This window comes from Panicum hallii, chromosome 1 (genome assembly GCF_002211085.1).
Source record: "Panicum hallii strain FIL2 chromosome 1, PHallii_v3.1, whole genome shotgun sequence".
NCBI classification, from domain to species: Eukaryota; Viridiplantae; Streptophyta; class Magnoliopsida; order Poales; family Poaceae; genus Panicum; species Panicum hallii.
This window is the reverse complement of record NC_038042.1, coordinates 14,507,949-14,524,575: the sequence shown is the minus strand read 5'-3', so window position 1 is coordinate 14,524,575 and position 16,627 is coordinate 14,507,949. Positions and strand designations below refer to the sequence as shown.

Genomic DNA, 16,627 nt, shown 5'->3' with positions numbered 1-16,627 from the left:
TTAGAAGTGTAATTGGAGTACATGTGAGTTTTGGGCAACAACGGGCTACAGGAGACGATTATTAAGCGTTCTATTGGAGAAATTAATCAATGGCCGCAATAGCTTCAAGACAGACGCGATCGGCTTCTGTGATCACTGCTTCATCATCCTTGTCCTCACCTGACACTATCTGCCAACTCAAGACACTCAACTCTATGAGCTCTATCTTCAACTGGGTAGTCAGGTTCTCTGCTTCTTGTGCAGAGCGGGCTATGAGGTCCTTCTCATCCTGGATACGCTGCTCAGTTGCCTAGACTTTTGCCTCCAGGTCTTCCAACTCCTTCTCTAGGAGTCGAAGCCTTTGGGAATGTGCAGAAGTGTCAGCTTTGGCATCTAGGGCCGCCATCTTTTTGTTGAGCAAACGGCACCTCTCGGCAATATCGACTCTTAAGGGGGCTTGTGAACGACCTGCTTCAACACTGTGCTGAGCCATCTCAACCTTTGCTCAATAGAAGGGAAGATGTCCGGTTGGCCAGAGCTTGATCTGAAGGACTTTCGGGAGTTGGGGCTTGGTCTCCTCAAGAATTTGCTTCACTTCATCGGAATCTTGGACCAAAGCATCAATTGGAGCTGACAGCAGGTCCTCTATGCGGTGAAGCTGGCTAGCGATACCTGTCGGCTGAGGTTGATGATCATCCACTTCGAATACGGCCAAGCCAACGAATGCAGGGTCAAATGAGAGCAGCTCTGAGAGGTTTAAGCTTGGAAAAGAAGGCAGAAAATCAGTATGGTACAGGGGAAGGAAGATGCAAATGAGAGATGATGTACCTTTTCTTCGGAAGAATTGTTGTTGCAAGATTCGCCGGAGTTTCCAGGACCGGTTCCTGGAGGTTGACCAAGGAATCGACTATCGTTGCTGGATTCTCTGGAGTTCCCAGGATCGGGTTTCCTTGGCACGCTTGCTCTTCCCCGGTGGAAATATCCACGATATCAGCCTGCAAGCAAGGAAAGAGAAATTGAGTCAAAGTGTACCTGTTTAGAGGACCAATTCTAAAGGGACAATCTGAACCTGGTTGATGTTGGGAGCTTCTTGATCTGTAGAAGATAGTCCAGCCTCCTTCTGAATCTTCCTAACAATCATCTTCTATGCCTTAATCTAGGCTTGGGGGGCAGCAACGTCGGAGACTCGTTTTCGCTTGGAGGCCGATTTTGTAGAATCAGGCTAGATCCGCATTATGACCTTCGATAAGGGAGGAGCGTTCTTGCCAAAGAGGACTATGGGAGCAACCGGTGAGAACTTGAAAGTGGAGCCATCATCGTTCTTGGGCTCCGGACCATCCTCCTGCTGTAGAGAAAATAAACGGAATTAGAGAAGGGGTCAAGCAGAATCATGAAGAAGTACTAAACTGATGGTGATACCTCTTCCTCAGGGGCTTCATACTCAGCATTAATCTGCTGCAACATTGGCCCCAAGGCTTTCCAAAAGACGTGAGTCTTCCACATGGACCACCAATTCTAGAAGCCAATGGCCGAAAAGGTAAATGATATGTCGACAGGGATTCGGATGTCAAGATCAGTGAACATGCTATAGCATCTGTGGCTAGTGAGGGAGTCGGGCAGATCAGCTCTACTTACTGTCAGATGATGAAGGAAGAAGTGGAGAGGAATTTGCCCAAGACCAAATTGCCGGGCTGCTACGACCGGCTTGTAAGATTCAGAGACTGGTTTGATAATTCTGTTGGAGGTGCTCATACCAATAGGAAGGAAGCAAGGATGGATCATGATGGAGTACAAATATTGAGTGCTTTCATCATCGGCAAAGTCATCCAATCTAAAGGCACTTGGATTTTCAAAGATTTCAAAATTTGTGTAAGGAAGGTAGATTGGATTGGTCAATCCTTGGTAGAATACTCTAAACCAGCTTGAGGCATCTTTGCGGTTCAACTTGCTACCGGGAAGACTGTACAAAGCTTGGCCAAAGCTGGTACATCTAATGCATCTCCCACTCTGATCGGGGAAGGAGTTATCAGACACAACAGGGAAGTTTGGTATGTGGTTCTGAAAATACAAGTGAGCCCATAACTGAATGAACTACCAGGGACCACCAGTTCTAAGTTTCTTTTTGGAAAGCAAGCTCGAAGACATCAGGTGAAGATATCTATAAACTTCCCCAAGAAACAGTTTGCCAAGGCCAATAGTATGACCTCTGGCCAGTTTATATGCTAGAGAGAGGTAGTTTTTGGTTGGAGTGAAAGATATCTAGGCCCCTGTTGTTAGTCAAAACCCACCGGCGAGCAGCGACAGGCAACACAAGGAGCCGGGAGGCTTCCGAGATGGCTGGCGGGTCCTGGTCCCTCGGCCAATGGCCCAGAAGTCCGGCACACGCCCTGGCTTGATGATATGCTAAGCGTGCCACCTGACCTATTCCTGATCAGGAAGGTGTAGAAGCCATTATCAGTTATTTCCCTACATACACAGCCATGTCAAACATTAGTCCGAGCCGCGACCGGCTCTTAAAATGCCTCCCAAGATCGGCTAAAAGAGCCGATGGAGCCTCTGCACTGGGTCAGGCCTATCCTTGTACCAGGTTAGGCCTCTGGGTAACTCTTAGAATCGGCTACAAGAAGCCGATTGCACCCATTTAACAATTCGGATCCATTAATATTCGAATACCTTGTATGAATCCGATGAAAAAGACAAAAGCATACTCTGTAATTACCAAGCTAATCTAATCTACGATAGAAAAAGCCTTCACCGTGCAACCGGAACATCCCACGCGTAGTTAAGCCTAACGATCATGAAAGATGACAAGACGTTAACCTAAAAAGAGGCCTAAAAAACAACTAACAAGTCGACTCCCAGAACAATCCCTCCTTAGATTACCATAAAGCACCAATCATGCAGCCGGAACATTTAACCCATTTGAAGGGCCTAATCATACGGATATTAAACCGAATTCCTATAATGCAAAGAACTACCGTAAAAGATTAGATCTACTAAGCGATGACAGAGCAAGGTGTTGTCCTTGCACCCGAAATCACGTACAAGGGCAACTAAACTATTACAAACAGCAAGCAGAACATAGATGGACTATTCGGAACTAACGCAGTACATAATCGTTTAAGATAACTAGTGTTACTCGCCATCAACAATGCTTGAGTACGAGAAACACAAAGATAAGCAGATAAACGCAACGCTGCTCCGATCATGCAGAACATGATCGGAGCAGCATGTCAATTTCCTGGAGAAAGCCCTCGAGGAAGGGATGGCGGTGCGCCAAGAGTTTGTTGTGAATGTTGGATTTCTTTTATTGAATCTCATGATACATATTTATAGTCCGGAGACTTGATCTTCTTAACTAACCCTAGTTGATTACGAAACAATCTCTAACTTACTATATTTAAACTATCCTTACTAAATACACGGCCATCCCGGCCCTTAACACGCTTGCATAGGAGCCGATTCGCAAACCGTCACGATGATCTCCTTCAGCCCATGTTGCTCTCGGCCCATCCCTTGGCCCAATCAAATTATGGCGATAACACATGCCCCCCTGGTTTTGGCAATGATAATTCCGAAACCATCGCCTCTTCGACTTCTAAGATTTGTACACGCACATGCCACCCCCAATGCCATTGGATGCGACCCCTCGGCTTCCAGGGCCTGTACGCACGCGCTGCCTTCCAATGCCATCGGACGCGACCCTTCGACTTCTCCCTCGGAAATCGCCACAGTGCCGCTTCGCCTTCCATCTCCGCCCTTATAAACTGGCATCGGCGGATTTACTTCTATCCATCTTCCTCCGTGCATTAACCGCACTAGCATATTCTGCATCCCCCGATGATGGCTTCCTTTTCCTCTGCCTCCTCCAATTCCTCTTCCTCTATAATCTCCATCACCTCTCCTGACTACGAAACCTCTAGGGAGGCAACGCCGGAGTTCGACCCAGTAGCTTCATACGAGGCTCTCGCTCCTCTGCATTGGGACGCAGAGGACTGGGACTTCAGCATTTGGTCTGAGGACGATGAGTCCCTGATCGACGATGAGGACCTCTAGATTCTCCTTCATGGGGATCTGGACGAAGGCAACGAAGACTCCTGGGATGATGACTTCTTCTCTTCCTCGGAAGAAAATGCCAAGGACACTTCCACCAACGACGACTCGGCAACAGGAGGATTCTTGCGCGGTGGATCATTGACTTCAGAAGACGACGGGGACGCCAGCGACGACACCGATCATAGCAGCGATGATGGCGGCAACAGCAGCAACAACGGCGGCGGCGGCGAAGGCAGCGGCGACGATGACACCAGTGCGTCTCCCCCATACAAGCGCCACAAGTCCTTAGGGACCTACTGGTGGTAGTTCATAGGGTCTTCCGCCATTATGCACAGAGCCGGTAGATTGGCTTCTTTTGTAATAATTTCTCATAGATGAACCCTTTCATTTCAGTATTCAGTAATCCAATACCTAAAAATCCAATCATCTAAAGTCTGATGGCATCGCATCAGCCTTTCTCCTTGGATTGTCCAATCCAATCCCAAGCCTTTCCTTTATTCTGGATCAAATATCTCAGAGATCTTCGAGAACTTGCGCACCCTTCAAATGAGTTCAAAGATCTCAGAGATCCTCGAGAACTCGAGTACCCTTCAAATGAGTTCGCCAATATCAAGAGTACTCTGCCAAGATCCGTCCCTACTTTTCTTCCACCATCTAGTTGTATGCCAAGACAACTTGTCTGACTGTTCCTTAAAACTGGCTTTCAGACGTGCTCCTGTTGTTACTGCTTCCTCCCGAACCCAAATCAAGTCAAAAAATATAATTATCAAGAAAAACCCGCAAAGAAGTCGAACCTGTTCTTTTAAGATCAAGAGACACCCGCAATCGACTTCTCCGTTTTTTATCGAACCCCGGGACTTGCAGGTTCTAATTATTGCTTCTAAAGTCGATGGCTTAACATCGGCTATTCAAACTTTAGCTCCGTGCACGGACTTACACTGCTCTTTCTTTAAATATCTGACTTGTTTATCTTGTTCTACTTTACAGCCTGATGCACTGCACCGACTTTTAAAGTACCCGATGGATACCGACCTGCAGCCTAATGCACCACAAAGTACCCGATCATGTCGACTTGCAGCCCGATGTATCACATTGGCTTTCCTCATAGATACCCTGATTGTGTTGGTCCATAGCCTGATGCATTACATCGGCTTCATCACTCGTCTTCCCACATGCTTGGGAAATATTTCTTGAGGTGTTGGCCATTGATGGCTACCGGAAATTTAACTCCATCCAATTCTTCAAGCATGTACGCATTCCCTGGTAGAGCTTGATCAACTCTATAAGGCCCATGCCAATTCGGAGACAATTTACCATATGACGCATCCTTAGTCCCCAATTGTAGTACCGCTTCCCATACTAAATCTCCAACTTGGAATTCCGTTAGTTTAACCTTCTTGTTGTACGCGTGAGCTACCTTGGCCTTATTTTCCTTGATCTTTTCCAGAGACCAAAGCCTGAGTTCTGTAATGTCTTCCACATTGTCGCTCATTAGTGCAGCATATTCTTCAGCAGTCAAATCATTCTGAAACTCTATCCGTCTTGAACCGGCCGTAATTTCCCATGGTAACACGGCCTCCTACCATACACCAAATGATATGGTGAAGTTCTTGTTGCCCCGTAGCACGACACACGATAAGCCCATAACGCTTCTGATAATACTTCATGCCAACGCCGTGGGTATTCGTCAATCTTCCTTTTGATCAGCTTGATCAAGCTTTGATTGGACACTTCAGCTTGTCCTTTTGCTTCAGCGTAGTATGGAGATGACCTGATCAATTTCATCCCCGTGTCGGCAGCGAACTTTTTGAATTCATCAGTGTCGGTACATACAGACAGGGGTACCTCTTGCTAGGGTGTCCAGGCCCTTGGCGTCTCGTAATCCATAACCTCCTCCTCCTCTTCTGGGTGACTTGGCATGCGACCCGGGCCTGACAGCTGGGACTACGGTCTCCGGACCCTCCCCGAGCTCTGGGAGGTCCGGGGCCCCTGTGCACCCAGGAGGGCAGGAAGGCTTTCGGGTTGCCCCCGCAGCCCCGGACTCCCCAGGGGGTCCGAGGCCGCTACGTGTGATGACCGGACCATCACGGGCCAGGCTCCCTCAACCGGACTCGGAGGGCCCGGACTCCCCTTCCCCCGGGAAGGGGTCCGGTGCCGCCACGTGCCACCCCGTGCTTGCGGCTGGAGGCCCTTCGCGGGTCACCAGCCCACCTACCAGCATTTAATGCGGTAGTTGGGCCGGGCGCGCCCAAGTCAAAAAGAGCGGCCTGCCACTGACACACGGGGCAGGTAAGCTGACACCACGGTAAGCCTGCCTGATCTGAAGGCGGCGCGTCGTATCACCGTGCACAGTGCGCGGACTGTGTACAGTCCCGTCACGGCGCTGCTCGCGTGATGATGGTCTGTAATAGGCAAAGCCAAGGCGTGCGCTGTAACAATGCACACGCAACGGGTCAGCGCTGCTTCACCGCCTGACGGGAGGTCCCATCCTAACAGTGACAGCACGGCTTCACTGTTATGCAACGCTGATGCCGGACACTGTACAAGACAAGGCTGTACACGGCCATATCCTAGCTAAAGATACGCACATCAACTTCTCGATCGAGAAGAGTACGGAGAGGAGCTCGAGGAGATGACCTCCATGCCTCTCATAGAACAGCTCCTGTTGGCCGGGCCCACCTGTCGGGGCCCCGCTCAGTGTAAGCACTCCCCTTGGACTATAAAAGGGAGAGTGCACTCGTTAGAACACGAAGGTTCAGATACACAAGCACAAGTCCAGGCTAAGTTCTACCCAAGGCTCTCACAGTCAATACAATTCCATAGTGGACGTAGGGTATTACGCTCCGGCGGCCCGAACCACTCTAAAATCTTCGTGTCCCTCCTGTGTTCATCTGTCCACCGATCGAGCGCTCCTAAGTCTCCTCCAAACCCATCCTTAACTAGGATTAGGCGGGTGCTTTCCGCCACCCGGCTGGAGAATTCCTCCGACATTTGGCGCGCCAGGTAGGGGGTTTAGGTTTGGTTCGCGTTTGGTCGAAGTGCAAGGCCATGATGGTACAGGAAAACGGTCACCATGACCTCCTGATTGGTGAAGAGGTGGCGTCCATGGCGCCACACGCCTCTCGCCGTCTCGCCTCCAGAGCGGCTCCGCGTGTTGCCCCACCGTGTGCGGCGGAGCGGGCCTCAGTGGCCCAATCGGTGCCCGCACCGAGCGGGCCCCTCATGGCAGCCAGGGAGTTGCTCCGCAACCCCCCTGGAGAGGCAGCTTCGCCAGACGCGCACAGGCAATGGCGTGACGACGTCGACCGTCTCCTCAACCTGGCACAGGCTTCCCCAGGCTCTGCAGGGGGGTCTGTTTCCAGGCAGCGCCGTCGCCATGGCGGCGCATCCGGTTCCGTGCACTCACCGTCCGTGAGGAGTGCACGGACCGAAGACCTCCGGGCGGAGCTCAACCACAGGCATGCGGGAGAGGACGCCAGGGTCTCCATCGAGCGAGCGCGCAACCGACGGCTCAATATTGAGGGTCGGGACCTTGCGCCCGAGCTCGATGCGGCTGTGGCCAGGCCGCAAGGACTCCCCCAGGCGCCGGTGTCGGGCGTGGGCTGCGCAGCGCTCGCAGACCACCTTCGCGTAGTCACCTGGCCGTCCAAGTTTCGGCCCCACCTACCGGAAAAATATGACGGCTCCACCAACCCGTCAGAGTTCCTGCAGGTCTACATCACCGCCATCACAGCGGCTGGAGGTAACGAAGCCGTCATGGCAAGTTACTTTCATGTAGCCTTAACCGGGCCAGCCCGGACCTGGCTCATGAATCTTACCCCGGGATCCATCCAGTCCTGGGGTGAGCTCTGCGCACAGTTCACGGCGAACTTCGCCAGTGCGTACTAGCAGCATGGCGTGGAGGCCCACCTCCACGCCGTGAGGCAACAACCCGGGGAAACCCTCTGGGCCTTCATCTCCCGCTTCACCAAGGTACGTGGAACTATCCTACGTATCTCCGATGCATCTATCATCACGGCCTTCCGATAGGGGGTCCGAGACGAGAAGATGCTAGAGAAGCTGGCGACCCACCAAGTGGAAGCCGTCACCACCCTGTTCGCTCTGGCGGAAAAGTGCGCTCGGGCTGCAGAAGGCCGTGCATGGCACTCTACAACCCATGCAGGACCTGCTCAAACGAGTGGGCCCAGTATTGCTGCCCCTGGCAGTGGCAAGAAGAAGAACAAGAAGAACCGTGGCTTCGACAAGTCACGGATTGGGGGTCCGGCCGTTGCAGCTGCGACGACCGGGGGCCAGAACTCCCGTGGCAAGCGCCCGCGACAGCAGCGCACCGACCCCGGGTCGTGCCCTGTTCATCCAGGGGCTCGCCACAGCGCCACCGAGTGCCGCGAGATCCAGAAGCTCGCGGAGCGCCTCAGTAAGAGGCGTGACCAAGCCTCTAAGGAAGGCACCTCCCCTCCGCGGCGGTCCGGTAAGGAAAAAGCCTCCGATGCCGACGCAGCTGCGACTGAGAGGGAGTTGGGGTATCAAGCCCCCAACAAAGACCTCAAGGGACTTTTCCAGCAGTTCGATTCCGAGTCCGGCGGGGACGAGCGCCGCAAGAAGTTGTACGTTATGTACGGTGGCAGTTCAGGGCTCGTCTCTCGGTAAAGCCAGGGGTGCCGAGGGCGGCGCCCCACCAGCGGTGGAAGGGCACCACCATCTCCTTCGGGCCATCTGACTGCCCAGAGAATATGGCGGGCGCTGGAGTGCTGCCGCTCATCACGGCACCCACTATCGCCAATGTCCGCCTTCACCATGTGTTGATCGACAGAGGCGCCGGCCTCAGCGTCATCAGCTATGCAGCGTTCAAGCACCTGCAGATCCCTGAGTCCAAGCTGGCTCCATCACGCCCATTCTCAGGAGTGGGCCCGGATCCCGTGTACCCGGATCCCGTGTACCCGGTGGGGACCATCACCCTACCGGTTACATTCGGGACGGAGGATAATTTCCGTACCGAGAACGTGCAGTTCGAGGTTGCGGAAGTTAACCTCCCCTTCAACGCCATCATCGGCAGACCGGCCCTGTACCGATTCATGGCCGTCGCCCACTACGGGTACCTGGTCCTGAAGATGCCTTCTCCGGCAGGCGTCCTCACTGTCCAGAGTGACCGTGCCGCTGCTGTTGTGGTGGTTGAAAAGCTCCATGCGCTGGCAACAGGACTTGCCCCTACAGCTGGCGCCCAGGGGTCCGACCCCTCGACCTCACGTGCCAAGGCTCTGGCCAAGGCACCGAGGGTCTGTCCGTCCGACACAGACGATGTTCCCGTGAAGACCGTCCAGGTCGGAGCGGAGACCTCCCAGACCACCCGCATTGGTGGCAACCTGGGAGAGAAATAGGAAAGCGCGCTCATCGCCTTCCTCCGGGCAAATGTTGATGTGTTCGCCTAGGAACCGTCACAAATGCCCAGGATCCCTAGGGAGGTGATTGAGCATCATCTGAAGATCCACCCCGACGCCAGGCCGGTCCGGCAGAAGCCACGCAAGCAGTCCATTGAGCGGCAAAACTTCATCCGTGAAGAGGTCCGCAAGCTGCTGCAGGCTGGCTTCATCGAGGAGGTCTACCATCCTGTATGGTTGGCCAACCCAGTTGTGGTCCCAAAGGCCAACGGGAAGTTTCGGATGTGCATCGACTACACCAATCTTAATAAGGCATGTCCAAAAGACCCTTATCCACTCTCGCGTATAGATCAGATTGTAGACTCCACCTCCGGGTGTGATTTGCTGTCCTTCATAGATGCCTATTCTAGTTTTCATCAAATCAAAATGGCTAGAGATGATAGGAAGCATACAGCTTTTGTAACAGTGGATGGTCTTTATTGTTATATAGTGATGCCTTATGGATTGCTCAATGCTCTACCCACCTTTGCTCGTGCAATGAATATCACTCTAGGTGATTTGGTTAGAGATATAGTAGAGGTGTATGTCGATGACATCGTTGTCAAGACTAGAGAGTCGTGTTCCCTATTGAAAAATTTAGCTCGAGTTTTTGACAAGTTACGAGCGACCTCCACCAAGCTTAACCCCGAGAAGTGCGTCTTTGGCGTATCGGCGGGGAAGCTCCTTGGTTTCCTGGTCTCCCACCGGGGAATCGAAGCTAACCCGGATAAGGTCCGGGCAATCGAGGCAATGAGACCCCCTGCACGCCTCAAGGATGTACAGAGGTTGACGGGGTCCCTGGCAGCTCTCAGCTGCTTCATTTCGAGGCTGGCGGAGAGGGCACTTCCCTTCTTCAAGTTGATGAGGGGGTCCGGCCCATTCGCATGGACCAAAGAGGCAGAACGTGCCTTCCAAGAGATGAAGCAGTACCTTACCTCCTTGCCGGTCCTGGTTGCACCGGACCCAGGTGAGACATTGTTTCTTTATCTTGCAGCAATGACCGAAGTGATCAGCATGGTGCTGGTCACCGAGAGGTCTGAGCCTCTCTCGCAGGGGGCCCCCGCGGACCCCCTGTAGGAGAAGGAGGTCCGGCCTCCACCACTCCAGTAACCGGCCCTACTTCGGAGGGTCCGGTCCGGTCCCGACCCGGAGAAGCGCTAAGCAGCCTGGGGGCCAACGGGTACCCAGCTGGAGCCGAAGGATCTAATCACCTGGCAGAGCCAGGACCGTCCAGAAGCCGGTCTACTATGTCAGTGAGGTCCTTCATGAGGCAAAGGCCAGGTATCCTGAGACGCATAAGCTCCTTTATGCTATACTTGTTGCGTCCAGGAAGCTCCGCCACTACTTTCAGGCCCACAAGATTGTGGTGGTGACCGCCTACCCATTGAGGGCCATCCTCCACAACTCCAACGCCACAGGCAACATCGCCAAGTGGGCAGCAGAGCTCGCTGGGTTCTAGCTCGACTTCCAACCGCGTCACGCCATCAAGAGCCAGATCCTTGCTGACTTCATCGCGGAATGGACGCCTGCACCAAGCGCCTCCGGGGGTCCGGACCAAGGGACGGACCCCCCACGTCCGGAGGTCAAGGCTCCGGTCTTTACCGGACCTCACTGGACCCTCTTCTTTGACGGGTCCGCCCGCGGCAAGAGGGCCGGAGCTGGCGTGGTCCTCATCGACCCACGTGGCGAGCAGTTAAAGTACATGGTGCACCTCAATTTTGAGGCCACCAACAACATGGCGGAGTATGAGGCCTTAATCTTTGGGCTCACGGCGGCTCTGTCCCTGGGGGTCCGGGAGCTCCTAGTCAAAGGGGACTCCCAGCTCATCATCAGGCAAGTCCGGGGGGAGTGTTGCTGCAACAACCCCCAGATCGCAGCCTACCTCATTCATGTGAAGAGGCTGGAGAAGGACTTCGATGTGCTGGAACTGCAACATGTTCCACGCGAAGGCAACACAGCAGCTGATGCACTCTCTGCGAGCGCATCGACCCAGGCACCCATGCCTGGGGGCGTCTTCCAGAGACGTCTGCTGAAGCCTTCCGCCCAGCCTGCCGACCTAGGCGATGGGGGTCGGACTAGCACCTCGAAGCTAGCGGTCCCGGCGGCGCTCCATCCGTGGCGCCCGCCAAGGGTCGTGTACTCCCTTGAGGGTCCCGAAGACCTCAGGGAGCCGTGCCCGGTTTCTCAGGAAGGTCCCGATGCATGGATCTCTAAGGTCCGGGACTACCTGAAAGATAATTACCTTCCTGAAGATCAAGCATCTGCTAAGCGCATTGTCCGGATGGCTAAGCGATACACAGTGGTAGAAGGGGATCTCTACCGCCGTGGCGCCAACGGCGTCCTCATGCGGTGCATCACTCAGGAAGAGGGCCGCGACTTGCTTGCGGAGATCCATGGAGGCGAGTGCGGAAGTCATTCTTCATCCCGCACGCTGGTTGGTAAAGCTTTCCAGCATGGCTTTTACTGGCCGACAGCGCTCCAGGATGCAGCTGACTTGGTAAGGTCCTGCAAAGCGTGTCAGTTCTACGCAAAGCAGATACACACTCCAGCTCAGGCACTGCAGATGATTCCTCCCTCTTGGCCCTTTGCCGTGTGGGGGTTGGATATCTTGGGACCTTTCCCCAGGGCGGTAGGCGGGTACCGGTACCTCTATGTCACCATTGACAAGTTCACCAAATGGCCGGAGGCAACCCCTGTGGTCAACATCACCAAGGCGTCAGCAACTGCTTTCCTCAGGTCAATTGTGTGCCGGTTCGGGGTCCCGAACCGGGTCATTACTGACAATGGGACTCAGTTCACGAGCCAATACTTCCAGGAGTACTGTGAGGATATGGGTATTCAGCTCTGTTTCGCCTCAGAGGCGCACCCCAGGAGCAATGGCCAAGTTGAGCGGGCCAACGCTGAGATCCTCAGAGGAATCAAGATCCGAACCTACTGTGATCTTGAGAAGCATGGCGCAAAGTGGATTGAAGAGCTTCCGAGTGTGTTATGGGGGAACCGGACCACACCCAGCCGCACAACAGGGGAAACCCCTTTCTTCCTGGTTTACGGGGCCGAAGCGTGCCTTCCCCCGGAGATTACCATGGGCTCTCTACGGGTCCAGGCTTTTGATGAGGATTTGTAGGAACAGCAGCGTCGCCAAGACGTGGACCTCGTCGACGAGCGCAGATGGCGAGCAGCGGTTCGAAACGCACGGTACAACCAAGCGCTCCGGCGCTACCACCAACGGTTCGTGCGAAGTAGGGAGCTCCGGGTCAGGGACCTAGTCCTAAGGCGCATCCTGAACCGGGAGGGCATGCACAAGCTCTCCCCCAGCTGGGAGGGGCCCTTCAAGGTGACAAAGGTGTGCCGACCCGGATCTGTTCGCCTGGCTGCGGAGGATGGAATGCAACTACCCAATCCATGGAACATTGAGCACCTCCGTAAGTTCTATCCCTAGGACCTGGTTGAGAGGAAATTTTTCCTTTGTAATTGGTAGCATTGCCGTGCGGACCGGGGCGGTAGAGGTCCGCCCTCGTAAACCCGGCCCCTGGCGTACATCGCACAACTCTTCTGTACCAATTCATTAAGGGAAAATTTGTTCTTAAATGCGTCCTTGAAGTCTATGCGATTCTATATTTTTTCGCTTCTTGTTACGCTAACCCCCCACGTGTTCTTCATGTCTGTGTTGTGCCTAAAGCCTCCCTTGAGTTGCTACGCTACGTCTCTGCCTCGGACCTCTGTTTCGCAGGAGAGAAAGGACCGGACTCCTGGGAACTGGCTTCAGGGGGACGTGCTCGCCCTTTGCTAGGGTCCAGGGTTGTCTAGCCGCTTAGCCTGGTTCCGTACCATAAGTCTACACACTCTGCCCCCCTAGGGTGGGTACCGTCGTACCTTGAACCGTGGACCCGGGGGCCGGGACCCCTTTTAATCCCCGAACGTAGGTCCTAGTGCTCTGGCTTGCTATGCAACTTAGGAGGCCTTCGCTGGCCAGACTGAGAACCCGTGGGGACGTCTACTAAACGTCAATCCTAAGTCATGTGCAGGACCTCGGTTTTATGGCAGCTAGTCCCGACCTATCGCGACTACCTCCCAGGGGGCCACGGGACCTCGGTGTGCCCAACAGCACTTTGCAGATTGACAATCAGGAAAGCAGCCTCGGTGTGCCGAAGAACACTTTGTAGATTGATAACCAGGAAATCAGCTAAGTTTTTCGCACGAAATACTTGAAACACTTAATGCATTACTGATAACATAAACAGTATTATGAAGTTATTTTTACAATAACAAAAGATATGTTACAAAAATTGATAACAAAGCAGATGGCCCTATTGTCCTGGCTGGCTGGAGGTGTCTCCGCTCTCTGCAGGTTCGGGACGACGCCGGAGGCGGGCCGCGACCATGTCCACCGCCACCTGGACCCCTTCTCGCGCGGCGGCTACGGTCGCCCGGAGGGGTCCGACCAAGACAAGAGTCAGCTGGATGGAGGGGTCATGGCTCCGGAAGCTGGTGAGGATGTACTCAGCCATCCCCCGAGCAACTATTCGCCCCTCTGTCTCCAGGAGGTCCTGCATCCTGGCCTCCGTGTCCTGTAGCCGCCTGGCGGTGGAGTCCAGCAGTTGGAGTGCGGTGCCAAATGGCGAAGGAGCCTCCGGTACCCAGATGGGGTTGGCTCCGAGTGCCTCTAGCAGAGGGTTCACCGTACCGACCCATCTTGTTAACCGGCCGGAGCCGGCGCGCTGCTCTGCCAGGAGCCCCTCCACCTTGGCCTCCCACTCCTGGAGCGCAGCCTCGCGTTCCTGGAGCCTTCGGTTCCTGGCTGCCAGCTCCTCCTCCATGGCCTCTTCCCGTTTCTGGAGCTCCTGGAGCCGGGCCACCTCCTCTACTTCACGGGCGACCAGCCATTCTTCTTTCTTTGCTGCCGCCGCCGCCAAATCTGCGAGGGCGGACTTTTCCGCCTCGACCGCTGCTGACGCCTTCCTGGCCTGGGCCGCCAGCTCCCGGGCGACCCGCTCCCTGTCTGCTAACGCCACCTTCATCTCCTTCACGGCGATCAGCCCCTCAAGGGCTTCCGTTTCCCGCCGCCTGGCCTCTTTCTCCTGTTGGAGCGCCGCCGCCTCCCGGACGCGAGCTTGCTCCAGCTCCTCCTGCAGAAGCTCGTGCCCCAGCACGAGCTTGGCGCGCTCCTCGGCGTAGCAGGCAGAGACGGAGTTGATGCGGTCGCCCAGGCGAACCTCCCAGTCGGAGAGTCGGTGGCGTTCTGCCTCCAGCTTCTCCCACTCCCGGCGCATGCCGGCCTCTAGCTCCTGTTGAGCTTGGTGGCATTTGGCTATGAGTCGGGGAAGAGGGATCTCCGCCGTACTTGGGAGGAGGCGCCTTCCCAGCACCACCTCCGGTTCCTCCTCCTCTGCCGGTGGGGCGGCGCTGCTGGCAACTTCGGCGACCTCCGGTGCCGCTGTCTCTGCTACCTCCGGTGCCGCCGCCTCTGTCACCCCTGGTACAGCCACCTCTGCTACCTCCGACGCCGCGACCTCCACCACCTCCGCTGCCCCTGGTGCTGCAGCCTCTGCCGTGGCAGCGGTCCCCTCTGCTGCTAGCTCAGCTGGAGAGGGCCCGACCTCGACACCCGGCTCTGTTGCCGATGCCTCGGTCGTCGCAGCGGGCCTGGTGCCCTCCTCCTGGGGGGCAGCTTCGGGCCGCGGCGGTGTGGTGGCCTCCGGCTCCGGGCCCATGGGTCCGGGGATTTCTGGAGCTGTCTCTAGCAGGAGACCTGCTGGGGACGGCGCCGACGCTCCCGACGCTGGCTGGGGGCCAGATCCCCCAGTTGGTGCGTCTGAAGATTGCGGCCTGCTGTATCACCTGTATGGTTAAGGACCAGAAGCCAAGAAAGGAAATGAAAAACCTTGACAAAACTACTTACGGGAAGTCGCACCACTCCCATCTGCCCCGGGCGGCTGGGGGGACCTTCCTCCCTGCCGAGGACCCCCCGGACCTTTGGGGGGCGTCCCCGGCCATTGAGCCTCCTGGCGGCAGCGATGGGGACTGTGGCCTGACCTCGGACGGTGGTGGTGGTGTCGCTGGCCGCCGTTCTGGTGGTGGTGGCGGAGGAGTCTGTTGTCTCGGGGGAGGCCGGTGTTGTGGTGGAGGTGGTGTAGCTCCGCTCTGCTCCTCCACCCCCACCATCTTCTGGCGCTTGGGCGCCGGCTCCCCGACCAAGGAGCCATCGCCTCGCTGAAGCCTCCGGGATTTGTTCCCCTCGGCTTGGCTGCTCCGCGCGGGTGCCGGCCCTTGAGCCTCTCCGCGTCCTTCTGCCGGGGCAGCACCCGCGTTGTCCTTCTGCCGGTGCTCTGGCACCGGCACCTTCTCCTTTCCTTTCCCGCGGGGGGCCGGACCTCTGGGTCCCGGCCCCCCGGAACCATCGTTGGTGCATTGCTGGTGGTCCGGTGTGGCGCCAGGGATCTGAAGCCCGCGGTTGGGGTCGCCCCCCAGTTGCCGGACCGCCAGGCCGCCCTCGTCCAGGGTCGGCATCGACGCCAGGACCGATGACCGCAGTGCCTGGTCCTCGCACAGGGCCTTCACCCCGCTCGGGAGGACCAGGGACTCGGGAACGAACACCTCGCCAGTCATCGCCCGGACCGCCGCCTCCAGCTCCGCCCTGGTGAAGTCGCCGCCGGGCCCACGCGCGATCCTGCAGCAGTCATTTAGACCCGTGTACACGTAGGCCATCCGGGACCGCTGCTGCAGGGGGGCGATCCGCCGCTTCAGAAAGTCGCCCAGCACCATCATGGAAGTCAGGCCGCCCCTTGCCAGCTTCTTGATCCGGTACAGCACTGGGTCGAGCTCCGATGGTATTGTTGGCCTGGCCTTCCAGGTGCTCCGGTCGCTTTGGGGGCCCTCTGCCGGCAGTTCCAAGCGGTCGTGGGGGTCGGTTACCGCAATGACCCAGCCTTCACGCCAGTCCTCCCACTTGGAGCTGGAGAAGGCGGCGATGTAGGAGCCCGCCATCCCATGACGGAGCTGGAAGTAATAAGCACCAATCTCGCCGCGCTTCTTCCCGGTCCCAACCAGGGAGTAGAAATGTTTGAAGATGGTGGTGCAGGGGCGCACCCCCACGAACATCTCCATAAGGTGGGCGAAGACCACCACGAGGAGGACGGAGTGGGGGGTGAGATGATGAAGTTGGAGGCCGAACTCCTCCA

At 55.9% G+C, this 16,627-nt stretch overlaps 1 protein-coding gene across 1 annotated transcript; it reads right to left on the bottom strand.

The window, feature by feature from the left end:
* Window positions 1–13,756: 13,756 nt before the first annotated feature.
* LOC112896111 (uncharacterized abhydrolase domain-containing protein DDB_G0269086-like) lies at window positions 13,757–15,160 on the bottom strand. The gene is made up of 2 exons (XM_025964076.1): window positions 14,819–15,160; window positions 13,757–14,662 (listed from the first exon to the last, which is right to left on the bottom strand). The coding sequence occupies exons 1-2, from the start codon at window positions 15,158–15,160 to the stop codon at window positions 13,757–13,759; spliced, it is 1,248 nt and encodes a 415-aa protein (XP_025819861.1).
* Window positions 15,161–16,627: the final 1,467 nt, after the last annotated feature.

Coding starts and splice junctions, on each gene's coding strand:
- LOC112896111 (XM_025964076.1), bottom strand. CDS start 15,160: ATGGGCCCGGAGCCGGAGGCCACCACACCGCCGCGGCCCGAAGCTGCC. Junction 14,663..14,818: donor CAGAGGAGGAGGAACCGGAG/GTGGTGCTGGGA, acceptor TCCGACTGGGAG/GTTCGCCTGGGCGACCGCAT.